At 41.7% G+C, this 16,370-nt stretch overlaps 1 protein-coding gene across 2 annotated transcripts in view; it reads left to right on the forward strand.

Annotated features, from left to right (window-relative positions):
• The window catches only part of TMTC1 (transmembrane O-mannosyltransferase targeting cadherins 1), a 147,157-nt gene that overhangs the window by 13,420 nt on the left and 117,367 nt on the right, over positions 1–16,370 (forward strand). For both annotated transcript variants that reach the window (XM_056341142.1, XM_056341141.1), the window contains exons 3-5: positions 1,630–1,703; positions 2,874–3,050; positions 5,046–5,252. In XM_056341142.1, coding sequence (XP_056197117.1) covers positions 1,630–1,703; positions 2,874–3,050; positions 5,046–5,252 — 458 coding nt within the window. The remainder of the gene's footprint in view (positions 1–1,629; positions 1,704–2,873; positions 3,051–5,045; positions 5,253–16,370) is intronic.

Below are 16,370 nucleotides of genomic sequence, written 5' to 3' on the forward strand. Positions count from 1 at the left end.
TTTTTGTAAAGAAACCTCTGAATCATACAGAATATGGTAGTTGTGATTTTTGCTGTGGAGCAGCAAAGGTGAGAATATGCTATATTTAAAATAATTTGCAGGAGTCATTAAGAAACATGTATTCATATGTGCCATGTTTCTGCTCTGGTACTAAAGTCTAATTGATGGCCCTAATCAGCGATGCTGGGAATAAATGGGCAGTCATTCAGCTGGTGAAAATGTCGAGTCTTCTGAAGCCAGAGACCTCGGTGAGGCTGTGCTCTCCTGCTGGGACATTGTTGCATGCCTTCAGTCATCTTCTATAGTCATCAATTTAAGGGAGAAAAAGTGAAGGGAGCATTAGTGTGTATTCTGGAGGAGATGGCTCAGATAGAGGTGATATGACCCATGGATTGATTTTATATTGATTTCAATTAAAAGCTAGGGATATCATCTTCAGAAAAAACTCGTTAGTTTAATAAATGTCATGCTAAGTTTACGGAGCAACAGCTCATGGTTGATGTCTTTCTGTTAGTTATAAGGAAACATTTAAAGATGTAGTCATGCTAAAACTGCAGTCTGTAGCATGGGGAGGTACTTCTGTAGATAAAATGAGTCTTGCTGTCTTTGAGATGGAGATGCAATGCTGGCTATCCGTACTTAAAAAAAGAAGCGCACTCGTTAGCTGAGATACCATTAACATCACACACTTTCCTTATGAGCCTTTGTAAATGAGTGAGGGAAACGGCTGCTGTGGCTGAGAACTTTTGAGGAGAGATTACCTTAATAACAAAAAGCCATGAGCTTTACAGTTGCTCCCTGTGCTGTCTCTTCTGAACTAATCAGCTAGGCTCCTTTTGATAATACAGCTTTATATTATAAGGGAGGTTTTAGAAGAGGCGCTCTTTGAATTTATTTTTGTCTGGGTCACAATTTAAAAAGGTTAAAATAAATGCCAGAGCGCTGAATACAGCTTCATTATGTAATCTCAAAAGAGGTGAAATTTCAAAGGGCCTTTTATCTGCTTTATGGGCCATTTTTAGATTTTTATGAAATGGAATATTCAAATAGTTTGTAAAAAGACTGTTTACACATTCTTCTTCAGTATTCTCTTTCTTATTAAAAGACTTGGTTAATTAATATGCAGAAAAAACTCATAAATTCAGATTTTTCTGAAAGAGAGTGAATTACATACCACTTACCACTTTTTGGTGATAAAGTTCATTCAAATATTAATTATTAACTCATTCCTATATAAGAAGTCTTCTCCAAAGAGTTGCTCTTTCATTAGTCTTTTTCTTTAACAAATCTCGGTTCTGGGAGTTGGATGCATTTCTCGTGTGAGGCTTATTATGCAAAATGTAAACAGATACCTAAAATTTGCATTTCTCTATGCAACTTTATTAATATTTTAATAAGAAAGTAAAGAATTACTTAACTGTTGGCTTATTCATTTTGCTAAGTGAGAAATGCAGCAGACAAAACTGAGCGTATCCTACACAAGTAACATTTCGCTAGATTGAGGGAGGATAACACGGAAAAATAAAAAGCTTGGAATAGTAGCAGTTGGTGTGGATTGTTGGAACAATCACTGAATGCACATGCCTTTTTATATATGTGCTTTTACACCTGCCTGTCTCTTCCTTTCAGGTAACAGGTATAGTAGGCAGAGCGGACGTCCTAGCCTGTCTACTCTTTCTGTTGGCTTTTCTCTCCTATAATAGGTATGGAACCTTGTTATCGGTTATGATAATATCATGACATGCTCTTGTCTGGGGAGGAGACAAAAGGGAAACCTGTCATTTTTCGGTGCTTGTTGGCAGAGGTACTTCCCCCAGCACTGCTGCGTGGAAGGGCCCTGGCCCCTGCCTTCAGCCAGGGTGCCATAAGTGATGCTTATGAGAAGAAATAAACATAAAAAGAGAAGACAACATTTAAAGTCCCCTCTTCCATTGACATTACAGCTGACCGTACACTAGAGGAGGGCTTGTAGAGCTAAAAATTACGAAGAAAGTTTTTCAGCTGAAGGCAAACTACCTGTATGTAGTGAAGACAGACCAACACATGTCTGCCTTTGAAATATGTGCTGGGACTGTGGGACTCTGAAATACCTGGTCTAGGAGAGTTAAGGATTGTGTCTAGACCATTAGTCATCCTTTTCAGATGAAAACTTGGCACTGTTTGCTGGTCTGTGTCCTAAAACTGGACTGAACAAGTATAAATAAAGAAATAGCTTTACTCAGATGGGGTTTCCCCATCTTTAGGAATTCAGGAATAGGACCGCGTTGTCATGGCCACATGGAAAAATGGCTTATATATCTCTTGGGCTGTTTGCTACAAACCCACAATGCTGTTTTCAGAAGGTTTCAAAGGTATAAAGTGGTAGTGACCCTGCAGGAATTGGCTAACTTGATTTTTGCTTTTTTCTTACCTTCCTCCCTCTCCTACAGCCTTGCTGCCCAGTCTGTTAATGATTAGGACACATCTTTGACTCAGGGGAGTGTGGGTGGGATGGAGGAATTTTTACTTGCACAGTGCATTTTGTCACGTAAGGAGAAGTAAGCATGCGTGTTCTAGATGACAGAAAGGAGGTGTTTTTCTGCCCTTTCTGTCTTTGTACTTTGTTGTCTTCTGACTATTTCAAGTCCACTTTATTTTTCTGCTTGTCTTTTTTCCCTCCTGTGCTCAAATTCTTGGTGTACCTCTCAACATTTGTGTTTTGCCTTCCTGTTCTGTGTAAGCCTTTGTCATTAATCAGCAAACAGTGTAGATTGTTCATGTCACTTATTACCAGCATCTTAAGAAATAAAGGAAAAGTATCTCAGTACTTGTGTGAATGTAGTAAACATGAAAATCACAGAGAAGTTAAAATATTTGTCTCATCTGTTTTTCAGGAGTGTGGATCAGCTTTATGTTGGGGAACATTTCCCTCCCACTGCCTCCCCATTCTTTTTGCTGCTTAGTTTATTCCTTGGGACATGTGCAATGCTGGTGAAAGAAACTGGAGTCACTGTGTTTGGTGTGTGCTTGGTTTATGACTTTTTTTCGCTCTCCTGCAATGGGCTCAAACTGTAAGTAACTTACTGTGCTTGATATGTTTTCAAAGAGTTGCCATCTGTATGTGCAAAATATGTATTATTATACACAGCACTGTGGGAGATGGACTTGCCCTGCTGAATTAGATGGCATACATTTGACAAATTTGGAGGGCACCAAAGTTTCATTCTCTATTTTTTTGTTGTTTTTTTGGTTGGTGTTTTTGTTGTTACTCTATTGCTGCCTGTTAACTTTTGCTGGGTAGATAGACCAGTTGTGAAGAACTGATCTCTAAAATGCTCAATTCACTCTGGCAAGACTAACATTTATTTTTTCTGTTGGAGTTCTGACTGAAGTATCAACATCTTAAAATTTCTCTGGTTTAACTCCTTCCATTCCACTTGCAACATCTGCTTGATTATCAGTCACAATGTCATGGTCGTAGAAATATCATACGACGTTTACCAGTAAAATCAGGTCTGATCCTTTCTGTCTGTACAGAATGGACAAAGAGGGAAAATACCCAGCTAGTTCTGGAATTATTGGAATAATGAGCAGCTCTCAGCAGTCACTGCAGAAAAATCAAATACTTTGTATCCCTCACTCGGTGTCACAAATAGTTATGCTATTCTGTATCTCCATTAAAAGTCAGAAGTCTTTTGTTTGATAGAAGCTGTTTCTTATGCATTTCTCTCCCAAACCATACCTGGTGCAGAGCTGTTGATGAGTGAATGTAAGGGCTTACTGCCACTGAGAGTGGGAGGTCTCGCTCCTGCTGTCGCTGCTCATGTTCCCACTGGTGCTGCCCCACGGGCGCTGCAGGCTGTCATGCCCCTGCGTGAGCGAGTGTATCTGGGTTATAAAAAAGGACACTGAATTTGTGTTTCTGCAGGAGTAAATTAAATCAGGTCCCAGAGGGGTTTGGGGAGCGCTAGAGCTGGCGCACTGTGAAAGCAGCAAATGCAGGGAGGAGAAGAGGGGCTGTCCTCTTTCAGGAGCTTCCTGGATTTCCTCCTATTTCAGCCCCTCCTCTAGGTCTCAACAGGGGATGGACCATGTTTCAGGCCCACCTGCCTTCCCTCTGGCTCTTTCAGCAGCTATAGCAATCAGAGGGCAGGTATGATGGATCGGCAGAGGATTTCTCCTATTTTGACTGGATAAGTAATTCATAACGATGTAACTGGTGAGCAAGTAGCCAGCAAGGGGTTTTCTAGGGACTGACAGCTGGCATTCTTGATAACAATTGCATTTACAGTCTGCCAGGTGTGTTCCAGGAGCTGCCTGGCTAAAGGTAATAGTAATGTTAATTAATCAGGGAAAAATCTGTGCCTCCCCCTCCCCTCAGTCTCCTGTAGATCTGTACTTTCCCATAGGTTCACATTCCAGTGGTCTCTCCAGGTTATTTCTTTGCTTCAGTAGCATCCAGTTGCCCAGATGTGGCAGTTATTTAGCTTGCAGGAATGAAGCTCTCTAGTCCAGATGTGCTGCATTTTCATATTTGCTCTCGTTGCATGTATTGTGTACTTTTCCATCTGTGGTGGGATTTTATGACTGTATCTGACTTTTTTAGGGAGCAGCAGAAAACCAGCAGACTTCTACATGCTGCCGAAACTCATGCACTCCTTCCGCCAACCTGTAGAGATTTCTTTTCTGTTTAAAAAGAGGCAGAACACCAATTTTCTGCAGAAAAAAGTTAGGAATGGCACCATATTCTTCCTCACAGTGCTTTCCACCTTACCAGAGATCCAGAGAACAGCTTAATATGGGAGTGCTCATCTTCTTTTGCTGTTGGGTTTCTTCCTCTGGATCTAGTTAGGAGCTAATAAATCCTGTCCTCCCAGCATGCAACGACCTTGTATTTTGGAATAAATAACATGTAATCTGTTGCAGTCAGATACCATGTTGTGCTGTTCTCATAATGTTCAACATTTTGATAAAAGGATTTAAGGGTTTTTATTTTTCATGTTTACTTCTTTCCCCTTCCCCACTTTTTTTTTTTTTTACCCCCTTTTCTCTGCATGTGTTATCAGGAGAAACGGAGGGATCCACCAGAGACCTGCCCGGCAGCCTGTGGCTTCTCCCTCTGCCTCGCTGCAGGTCCCTCCAGCCAGCCGGGAGAATGGGAAGCATCGCTTTGCTCACCGGGGCACCTGGAGCTCCTGCCACCCGGCGTCACCCGAGGAGCAGCGGAGCGGTGGTCTTTCTGTTCCCAGCAAAGCCATGTGGGCCATTCGGAGGTACTGCTGGCTACCTGCTGCTCTGTTGTGGTTTAGTTTGCAGCTGATCATACCTTAAAATATCAAGTAATTCACTTTGGTTTAGCTGTTTTTGTCCTGAAACGTGCTGTAATTTTTCTTTTGCTACTGGAGAGGGAAGAGAGGAGAAGGTGGAAGGATGGTTAAGGGAAGAAAGTGGAACTGATCATATATAGGTGTTACATGAGATCTGTAACTTCTCAGACCAGAGAATCTGTTTCTTCTACCTGTAGTTTAAATGGTTCAACCCACTCAAGAGCTTCTGCCTTGCAGGTGTTTTGTCTGATGGGTCTGACTTGGGGATGATTGGGTTTTTGGTTTTGTTTTTAACAAGTTTGGATTTGCTTACGTTGCCTCTCCATGTGGGAAACTGTGACACAGAAATGGTAAGGAAGTCAAGGCTTTGCAGAGTGGCTGTGTTCTAGCTGCTCTGGCACAAGATGCTCCTGGCCATTGGGAACAGCTTCTAAATTTGTCTGTTTGAATTTATTTCTTCCCCTGTATCCCCAAATGAGCAGCACAGTTGGAAAGTGACCCTGGCCCCTTCTGATGTACCAGGCTAGAATAGGCTGTCCAAAAGCCTCATTTAACGTCTTGCCCCTAAAGCTGAGGATCTGGTGGGGAGGAGTAACCTGAGCACAGCAGTGATGCAGCTGCTATTCCTGGCCTTTGCTTTCTCCATGTTTCTCTCATTTTGTTCTCTTTGATACTTGTATTTGTTTCCATTTTCCCTGACAGGATACTATGGTGGAGAGTATCAATATCAAAAATGTCTCCTGCCTTGCTCCATCTTCTTGTTTCTTTCTTCCTACTGCTCCTTTTCCCCCTCCTTTGCTTTGCACTTTTTCCAGACGCCTTCCCTCTGCCCCTGCTTTTGGGAATGTCACTTTCTTACACCAAGAGGAAAGCCTCTGGTCTTCCAGCCTCTTCAGAAGAGGCTGCAGAATTTTTATTGGAGAGACTGTGCGCATGGGATGGCTTCAGAGAGAACTCACCCATGCTCCCAGCTGGCATTTGATTTTCAGTAGCGGCATTTGATTTTCAGTAGCTGCCTCTTCAAGTGTTGTAATGGAAGAAACATTGTTTTAGAGCAACCTACTTTGCTAGTTTTTCCCTTGACTGAATTCTTGTTTTCTCTGAAGACAGGATAAGGCTGGATAACTTCTTGTTGCATGGAATGAGAGCCTCGTGGAGGCTCGGCACTTAGACAGTGCCTACTTGTCTAATGTCAACGGTTGCTAGTCATTACATTATAAAAAAAAAAAAGTGCTGCTACAGCATTTGTAATTTCAAGAGATCTTCTCTGGAAGATTAAATGTATTGCAGCTCACTGACTCAAAATGATGTCCACGTTGCACGGAGAACTGTGGACTACTACCTAGTCATATGACTGCAGTCTTCTTTCTTCCATTCGCTGAATCCTCTCACAGGACAGATTAAAATAGTTGAAATACTTTCTGTACAAAAGAGTACAAGTCTTTAGTGCTATTGGCATATTACACAATATGAATTAGGAAGCACTCAAGGCAATTGCTCTATTAAAATACAATCCATCTTTTTTAAAAAAAGTAAATTCTTGCTACAGATGAAAAAACATAGGAGGGAAAAATTGAAGTTGCTGCAAATATACAAAATTAATTACACAATTTCTCCTCTGTAATCAATGTTTCTCTGCCTCCTGTAGGTCTCTTCCATGGCAAAAGGGAGGGGAAAAGATTTTTACATATTTCAAAAACTCTGGAGTTGGAGGACAGATTGGACATAGTAAAGTAGCTTTAGGTACCTTACCTAGTGCACTGGGTTGCTAGCTGTAAGGTCTTCATTAAAATAAAATGGTTGTGCACTGGTTAACCTGTACTTTTAAGTACTTGAAATGTGAGCAATTAAGTTTCTATTTAATAATAACTCATTATGTATCTTTCTACTAGAGCTAACTGAAAAATGCAGGAAAATATAATGGAGGAGGTAAGTGAATCTTGCCTATTAGCAGTAACTGGAGCTAGTTATGTAAATTGGTGTAGAGATTTGTGATTTGTGACTTGCTCTTACCTTCAGCTATCCAGTGAATGTGTGGGTTGCAGTCCTGGGTGTCTTCAGGAGTTAGGAATGAGTTAGTCTGGATGAAATTGTAGGTTTTATCACTGCGATTTATTGCAATCTGGGCGGATGCTGGCACATACTACTGAAACGAGGTAACTAGGACCTCTTGTGAGTTTCATCCATCTCCCTGAGTTTTAAGACCTGGAAGAGGCTTGTGACTGTATGTGCCCTCCCGTATGACACATATGGAGAAGGGCAGACGGGAACCTTCATGTCAAGCTTGTACTTCTGTTTGAGATAAGGACAGAGCTTCAGTGCTTTCGCGGTCATGATGAGGTATAATATACATGTGTCCTATTAAAAAGCAATGTCAGTGCCAACACTTCGTTGCTTACTACAGCAATGCTCTGTTAGAACCATGAATATGTTTAACAAGGATGATATATATAAAACAATTTGTCCCAGTCCCCTGTGCAAGTTGTGCCAGGAGTTATTGTCACTTATTTTCTTCTTTATTTGTTAAATTCACTGAAAACTGACATTTTTTTTTTACTTTTTTTTTTGATTCCAAGGCTACATATAATTTCAGTCACGCCATGTCATGCATGCCTCATGCTCAGCATTGTTAAATGCTGTCCAGCCCATGAACACTCTCATACCATCTAATCACCCTGATGGTTTTGAGCTTTGTAAATGAGCCTGTGGTGGGCCCACAGTCTAAGCTTCTTGAAAAACAAGACTCCTCAATAGATTGCATACTTTTGAAACCAAAATCTCTGTTTCTCTTTGGTGACCTAGAAACTGATGTTTATTGCATCTACTGCTGGTGATTTAGCAGGTGAGACTCTGAGCCGGTGAGACTGGTGTTTAATGCTGCCATTTTCCATGTATGTGAACTGTTGCATTAGTTTTTTGTGTTTGTTTCTTCTTTTTTTTATTTATTATTTTTTTTGCCAAGTGATGGAATGAGAGAAGAAGCAGGTGTGCTTGGCATTGTGCCCAACAGAATCGCTTTAGATCTCTGTACATGCAAAAGAGGGGGAGCTCACTACTTGTTAGCACTGTGGGATCCAGGTGCAAAACCCCATTGATTCAGAATTCAATGAAATCCTTAAGGCTATAGCAGGGATAAAATGTGTTCTGATGACTAAAGTGGCAGCAATGTTTTTTCCTTTTGCAGTAGCAGAGGAAAGAAAATGGAGATGCTTTGCAGAACATGGTGCTTTCCAGGGATGGCTGTGCTGGCCCTAAGATTAATATTCTATGAGGAAAAGTATGTTGAGGTCATAACGTATCTTCCCCGAGTCCCCACACCGCATGCGGGGTCAGTATTTGAGCTGAAACAGATGCTGTTCTTCAACATGAAGGAAGGGCAGAGGGCTTGGCGGGGGGTGGTGTGTGTGAAGTGGCTGTGTAGCAATTGCTTGGTGTTGATTTGGCTTTTCCTCACTGAGTGCTTCTATTTCCTATTCTTGTGTAGCCATTTTTAAATCTTTTAAACTAACTTGACAGTATGGAATGTTTCTGCTTTAACATGAAGTTTCTATTCAAAAAGCAGAAGTCACAGCTGTGTTTCTAATGCTTCCTCTTGCCACATGGTGTAATGCTACTTCCTAGGTTCATAGCTGATGTGGGCAGAATAGCGTGACTGGTTTCCCAGGTAGGGGATTTCATGTGTGCAAACTTTACCTTTTCTTGAATTTGTTAGAGGGAGTTTTATAGGAAGGTGTGGCTCAGAATATAAGACTGCCTGTTTTATAGAAGTGCGAGGAAGATGCTTTCTGTTAGATTCAGTATAACTTTCTTAAAATTTAGTAAATTGTTTTCAGTTGTACTCACACACCCTGAAGGTCAGTGGTGGTTGCATTCATATGCAAAACACAGCAGTAAAAAGCATTGCGTGCCTCTGAGAAAACACTAAGATAACTACTATTAATGTATTATTTTGGTCGAGGGCAAAAATACAACAAAAGAAAAACTTGTATACTTGTCACTGGCCTAAAAGGTTACTGCGCAACAGCAAAATAGTGAGGAAAGAATACAGGGCTTTGCAAACACCACAGCAATAATTAGTGGAGAAATTCCAGGACAGTGGCCTGGTTTGAGATTCAGTTTGTGGAGAAAATGGTCCAGGAGTCTAGCAGTCAAAATGATTTTCTTCTCTCTAGGGAAGCGAAATGAGTAACCTGGAGCATTAAGCAATGGAGCCAGCCGTGGCTTTTCCCTTTGTTTCTCTCTCACTGGTGATCTCCTGAGGGCTGTAAGGCTTTGAAAATAAAGGAGCAAGCTCCTAGCCTGTGATGCTTTTGGGAATTGATGTTTAAAGTCGAACTGAGATTAGGACAATGCAGTTTCACCCTAAAAGACAAGTAGGACCCTGAGTCCTAAGGCCTAAGGCGGCACAGTGCGTGCTGAAAGATGACAGATTAGGTAAGTGTCACTGTTATCCTGGTGGCTGTGGGATGCTTCTTCTATGATGATGCAAGCTTTACGGGTTGGCTAAGGCTCTGCCATCCTTGCTATTTAGTAAGTGTAAGTCAGAAATGGAGTTCAGCCCCCTTTGGGGAGCTGTACTGCAGAGGTGGATTCAGCCTGTGGTTTACTCTTCTCTGAACTCAATTCTTCAGACCATTTTTCTGTTGTGAGTCTGAGCAATAGTTCTGTGGCTACTGTTGTGTCCGTTTCCAGTCTTTAAGGAAATGTTTGCTAGCAGTAATGCATAAATCTTCTCCTTTGCCTGCAATCAGTGATGGTATTTATTGTCATGCTCAGGTGGTACCTGAGGCACCAGAAGACTCTGCTAGAGTCTAGACACATGTGAGAGGTAGGTGCCCCTCTGCTTAAAGCCTCGGATTCAGCCAAGGATTTGCACGCTCTGGCCTGTGACGGGCTTCCAGAGAACCCTTGTGTAATCTTGGGAAAATAATTACATCTCTTCACTCCCATGGAGTGTGCTGGAAGATGAGGCACAGTAATGCATGCTTCTCTTCCACCTCCATTTGTGCGATGTGGTGGTTGTTTTAAGACTTCCCCCCCCCCCCCAAAAAAAAAAAAAAGCAAGCCAAGGACTGTCTGTCTTATGTGTGCTTGTGGTATTATGTGTCTTAATCTTGGAAATCTGCACGTGCAGAAATCAGCAGAACTGAGCTCATTGCTTCCTAACAAAAGTTTGTTTAAAACCAGCACTGCTTTGGGATGGTGATGACTAATGTTGCATGTACACACAAAAAGACACATTTAGACATGATTAGGCTGCAAAATCATGCACTCACCAGGTAAGAAAGGCCTGATTTAATTTTGGTCCTGTTGTGTGTTTATGTTGGGACAGTCTTTAGTTACACTATCACATACCATTTTTTCAGTGTGATCTCCACTCTATTCGTTACCCAGAATGGATGGTGTTCACTTAATGAGCAGCTATTCAATTTTTTGTTTCTTCCTTGTCTAGAGCATGGCCCCATGCCCTATTTACTTCATGTTATTCAAGTCCTGCTCTGAGACAGACTAACAACTTCTCAATAATTTCTCTGTGTACAAACTACCAAGTGCTGGTATTTCCTCGCGGTTTGTCGCTTTAGTCTGTAATCTTTAAAAGTACTGTTGGCATAGTTTCTGGATGTGTAATTTCCTTGTTTTGAAAAAACAAGTAAAGTGAATAGCCAGAAATTTTGCAGTGGAGAAGTCACATGGGTGTGACTGAAACCTTTGGATTCACCTCATCGACTGCTGCTGCTGGAGCACGCAGGCTAGCTGGTGGCAGCAGTAGATTGTGCTCCACAGGAATCAGTGTTACGAGACGAGGGACTTCTCCCCTTACATATTTGCTGACTAGAGGAGACCCAATGATGTGATGTTCCCCATCAGAGTTAAGAGAGGAATAAACCCCAGCATATGCAGGCGCTTCTGGCAGCCCCTTCCTTCCTCCCTCCCCAGTCTGTCCTGTCTCGTCTACTGCAGTGTGCCCTCATGTCTTCCCTTGCTTGCTTCTCCTTAGTCATTTAATTGCTTCCAATCTTTGTTCCTCAGGCTTTGCCTTTTGGATCCTGTTGCTTTCCTCAAAAGCTACTGTGATAAACTCCCTCTCCCAGGGTCCCTCCTATACTCCTAGCACCAAAGTCCTTGCCTAGCCAATTCAGGGGCCCCCATCTGTGTCCTCTTACTGCGTATCACGTCCTCCATGTGCTCCCTGCTCTTGTCTCTCAGGTTCCGTCCCCTGCTGTGAAATTTTTGCCCTTCTAGGAGGCAAGGTCCCTCCTGAGTTTTCCAGCTATCTTGCTGTCTCTTTGCTTCTCCTTCTCCTCTCCGTCATGTGTTTCTGCTCCGTGGGCTGCAGGACCTTTTTGACTGCTTTTCTCCAGCTCTGGGCGTTCAGCTCTCCTCCACCCTGTACCATGTAACCTGTAACACGGGAGTTTTCCCTGTGCTTGCTGCCAGCGTTTGAGGAGGAGGGAGCATGGAGAGGCAGGCAAAAGCCAGGAGCCTGCTCTGCCGTGGTGCTCGGTGTGGTGCAGAGCCACGGTTGCTTGCACTCTTGGCTTATTTGTGTATGGAAAAACAGGCACTTGTGCACACGCTTGTTTGAATAGGAGAGGCTCGGTTTGAAATTTGACTTCCTTGCTTGGATTGTTTTAGCTGTGATTCTGATCGGTGTTTTTTGTCTTGCAGTACAGAGAAACACCACTCGCCCTCTTTTTAAATTCTTCCGAGAAGGAAGTAGAGAGTAAATAATATCCCCTGGACTATTAATATGTGACAGTATCAAGAGGCCTGTTTATTTCAGTAAGCAGCAAATAAACTTAATTAGTTTGGCTTCATGTACTTTAACTATTGGAAGAAAGGGGCAAGACTGAGGCTTATGTTATTTTTCTTAGATTATGATGACACATTTTTTTTTGGGGGGGGAAGACTATTTAGTCTTTTAAAGATCCTTTAGACTTTTATTTAGTCCATGAAAATCCATTTTTGTGAATTCATAACTGGAAGTGGTGTCTGGGACAAAGAACCACACTGCACAAAACACAATCAGGAGGAAAAGTTAATGGCTGGTTTTGGTTTTTTTCCCATCTTCTGAAAGGTGGTGATGGCTTATTCATTCATGTGCAGAGGGAATGTTTTTTTTTCTCTCATTAATGGGAGTTGCGTTTAAGCCCTGCAGTTGCAGTCACTTCATTGTACGTCGGCCTCTTCTGTTCCATGTGTTGCTAATTGGAAATACCCAATTTGTAGGTGCAGTCTGTGTCTCCCAGAGCTGATTCACAGGAGACTCTGTTCATTCCTTTTACTTCACCGGACTGCCTTTCTATTCACAGTTCATGGCAGTCTCATTAAACCAGTATTTGAAATAGCAGTGTGCCCATGTTCATTGGCTTTCTCTGAAAGCCCTGTAAACCAGTGTCAAGGAATTAACAGCAGCTGAGAAACAGAAAAACCTTAGTGGCTTGCCAGGTCACTTTCCTTGCAGTAAATCTAGGTTAGTTTGACACAGAATGGTATTTCAGTCACCTAGGAAATTAAAAAAAAACCCAAACCAAAACACCAACCACTACAACGCCTGAAGATAGATGATACAGTATTGCAGGTATTTTCCCTGAGCTAATCTGATTGAACAGTTTCTCTCTTACATCTTTGACTTCCAGGCACATCTTTTGACATCTAGTGGAAACTTTTAGGCTGTTCTCAGGAGTGAAGGATTCAGCTGTAACTACCTACCTCATTAATGACTGATGCTTTCTGAGCTGGTCCATGCCTCCTCTGTGAAGCTGGTAATCACAGCATGTATTAAGTGAAGGACAGCAGACTCTTAGGACTAAGTTATGTGGCTTTAGGTTTTCGCAGGCTGACACAAGCAATCATTTGCTCAAAACCATGAGGACACCCATCTCATCAAATACGACTAGGTGGATGATTTCAGTCGTGTGATGTGTTACTTTGATTTATTTTTTTTTTAATGTGAAGTAGCTGTTGAGATTTAATATTTAGTTTAAAAAGAAAAAATTTCTTAGCATGTCTAATGCTTCTTCCATCCTCCCTGTATGCTTTCCCAGATGAATAGATCCTTTCCTGACTAGAAACTTAATCTTCAACTTAATCTAAAGAAGAAGAGTAGTAAATCCACTTTCACATTTCTAATTCAGTTATCCCAATATTCTTTTCCAACCAGTGCATTAGAAACCTTAATCCTCTGCTTGGCTTGGAAATGATGGAATGCACATTTATCTTCAATTGCAGATCTTTGAATGCAGATTTTTTTCTTGCTACTCTTTTAAGCAATTTCCAGAATGTGAATGTCCAGAAGCTGCAGTGCAGAAGGGCCACTTGTAAATGTGTTCCACATTCCCAAGCATCCATGCTGAAATTCAGATACTAGCTGAAGTGAGCCTTGAAAGACAAGGTTTGTGCTTGGGCTGTTGGAACACTGCTATTGAGTGTTTGCTTTCCAGATCTGAGAGGTCTCACAGCATCTGGTGATGCTCTGCTTTGCCTTATGAATTCTCAGTACCTGCCACAACTGATCATGGAGTGGCTTAAATGAAAATCTGTACTGAAATATATTGTGGTTGGTGTTGTTTTTTTGTGTTTTTTTTTTTTTTTTTAACCACCTTTCTTAAAGTATCATTCTCCTGCTGTGTTGATAATGGAGTTGTTCCCCCTGTTAAAAGCTTTGGTTGGCAGCATGTTTGCTGTAGGTCCTCTGTTCGGGCTGGGGGCTGGGCTCCTTAAATGTCTCCTTTTGTGACCTAGGAATCCCTTGTTTTTGCAAATGGGCTGTAAATTAAGGAAATATTAAGTGTAAAATTTGTACTTTGAAAATAACTATGGTTGCACTTTGGTTGCACTAGTACAACAACTACGGAATAAAATACAATTCCTTTTAATCTGTGAAAGATGCCAACAAACCTGCTGGGTGTTCATTTTAGAAGAGGAAACCCTCTCCTTTCTGTTTTTCATGGAGACAAGGACTTCATCAATTGTTCAGAATTCAGGGAAAGAGTAATTATCAGTCAAGGGTGGAAGGGAGAGGGAACATTGCCTTTATTTCCTTCCAATAAAATGCAGTTTTATCTGATCATACAACACCACCATTACATGTATTGTTCTTGCAAGACCATGTTAAGAATTTCTGCAGAGACAAAAGCTGCTGTAAAATGATGGCCTTCTCTTGCAATATTTTGACATTGCTTGATTCAATTGCATTTACTGTAATCTCTGCCTAATCTCATGACAGCAGCTTGTATCACTGCTGCGCCTATGAGTTACTTGTACATGTTTGAAGCAGAGATACTTATTTTGTATTTCAGTAGTAATCTCAATTAGTTTGTTTTTCTCTCTTCTCTCCTGTTCTCTCCAATGTTAATTATGTCACATGTTTATTTCAGAAGATGAATTGCTTAGAGTACAAATGTTTTTGATACGAGCATCAGGAATTTTCATCTTAAGAAAGCTGTCACCTGGTCTGAGATCTAAATGGCTGCTGATGCTGGTCTTTCTAATATATCCATTACAGATCAGTGTTCCTTTGCTGGTCTTGGCTGACATACTGTGGATTCACTATCAAGACCCCGCTTACGATATTGAGTGGTAGCTCCATCATGGAATTAATAGGGAAAATCAAATTTCTTTATTCATTGCCCATATAAACTTTTGGAGATGATGGGTAATTTTCCATTCGGAAGGCATTTGTTCATGCTTTTGGTCTAGTGCTATGCATGAATATGAATATAGGAATTATTGCATGATATTTCTTCAGGGAAAAAAAAGAACACCTTCTGCTTTATATTAGGATTTGTCTATTGAATTCACATCACTATATTCAGCGTAATAGAAGAACATTGTGAGAACACCCTACCAAACCAGGGGTCCACCTAGGTCTGGTGTCTGTTTTCTGACTGGTCATTATTTGTTGCTTACAGAGGAGAAATGAATGGGAACAGGGCCAGTGCAGGGTTATCTTTCCTCTCTGTCCATGCTGAACACGTGCCAGTCAGTGATTTAGAGTCTATAGATCTGGATGGTTTATCCGGATCACTGTGTTTAAGACTCTGTGGAGCTGTCCTCTGTGGAGGTGCCTAATTCCATTTTTAGAACCCTTCTCTCCTCCAACTTTGAGGACATCTTGTCACAGTGAGTTCTGTGATTGAATTGCACGCCATACGAAGAAATCTTTCTCTTTGCCTGAAAACTGATATTTTCATTGGGAGTCCCTTGACTTTGTGTGATAAGTAGAAAGTAATTTCTCTGGTTCACTTCCCCAAACCTTTCATAATTTTACAGTATCTTAATATGTACCCCCTTTCCAGGGTGGAGAGCCATGTTCTGTTGACTGTCTCCTCATGCAAAAGCCATTCCGTGAGTCTGATGAGCCTTATTATCCTTTCCTGTACCTCTTTGATCTCTGTTAGATCCTTTGAAAATTGGGCAGAGGAAGGGGACACCTCAGAACAATATGCAGTACTCCAGATGCAGGGACACCTTGGGTTTATATTCAGTGTATTATTGCTTGTTCTTTCTGTTCTAAACGTGCTATTCTCAAAAGTTGCATTTTTTCTGTGCTGATTTACGGCACCACCTTTTTTTTTCTTCATTATTTATTCTTTTGTTCTGACTGCAGTCTGCCTAGGTAATTGAGTTGTATGGTAAAAACCTGAACAGAAAATCTGAGTATCTTTTATTAGTGTGTTTGAACTCTGTGCACTGGCTTTGGCTGCAGAACATCCTGCAACTGCCTGGCCTATTCCCCGTTACAGGGGAAAGGCTGGAGCGAGGCACTGAACTAGGCTAAGAAGTGTCGGGCTGCTTCCAGAGCCAGAGGTGACACCATCAGACTCTGTAGCTGCTGTAGCTGGGCCTCAGGTACCTCGGTAAGGGTTTACAGATTATCCTCCCTTTCCTAACTGCTATTTGAAGATGAGTAATAACTCAAAGTCACCTGGCTTGGGCAGAGCTCGTGGGCTTCCTCAGACAGCCCCTCATGAGACTGAGTCCTTCTTATTGCTTTTTCTCGGCTTCAGCAGTTTTCCCTTCTCCTCTGCAGTAGGGTTACAGCTGCTACAGGGGCTGCAG

The sequence above is a fragment of the Falco biarmicus genome, chromosome 5 (genome assembly GCF_023638135.1).
Source record: "Falco biarmicus isolate bFalBia1 chromosome 5, bFalBia1.pri, whole genome shotgun sequence".
Classification (NCBI taxonomy): Eukaryota; Metazoa; Chordata; class Aves; order Falconiformes; family Falconidae; genus Falco; species Falco biarmicus.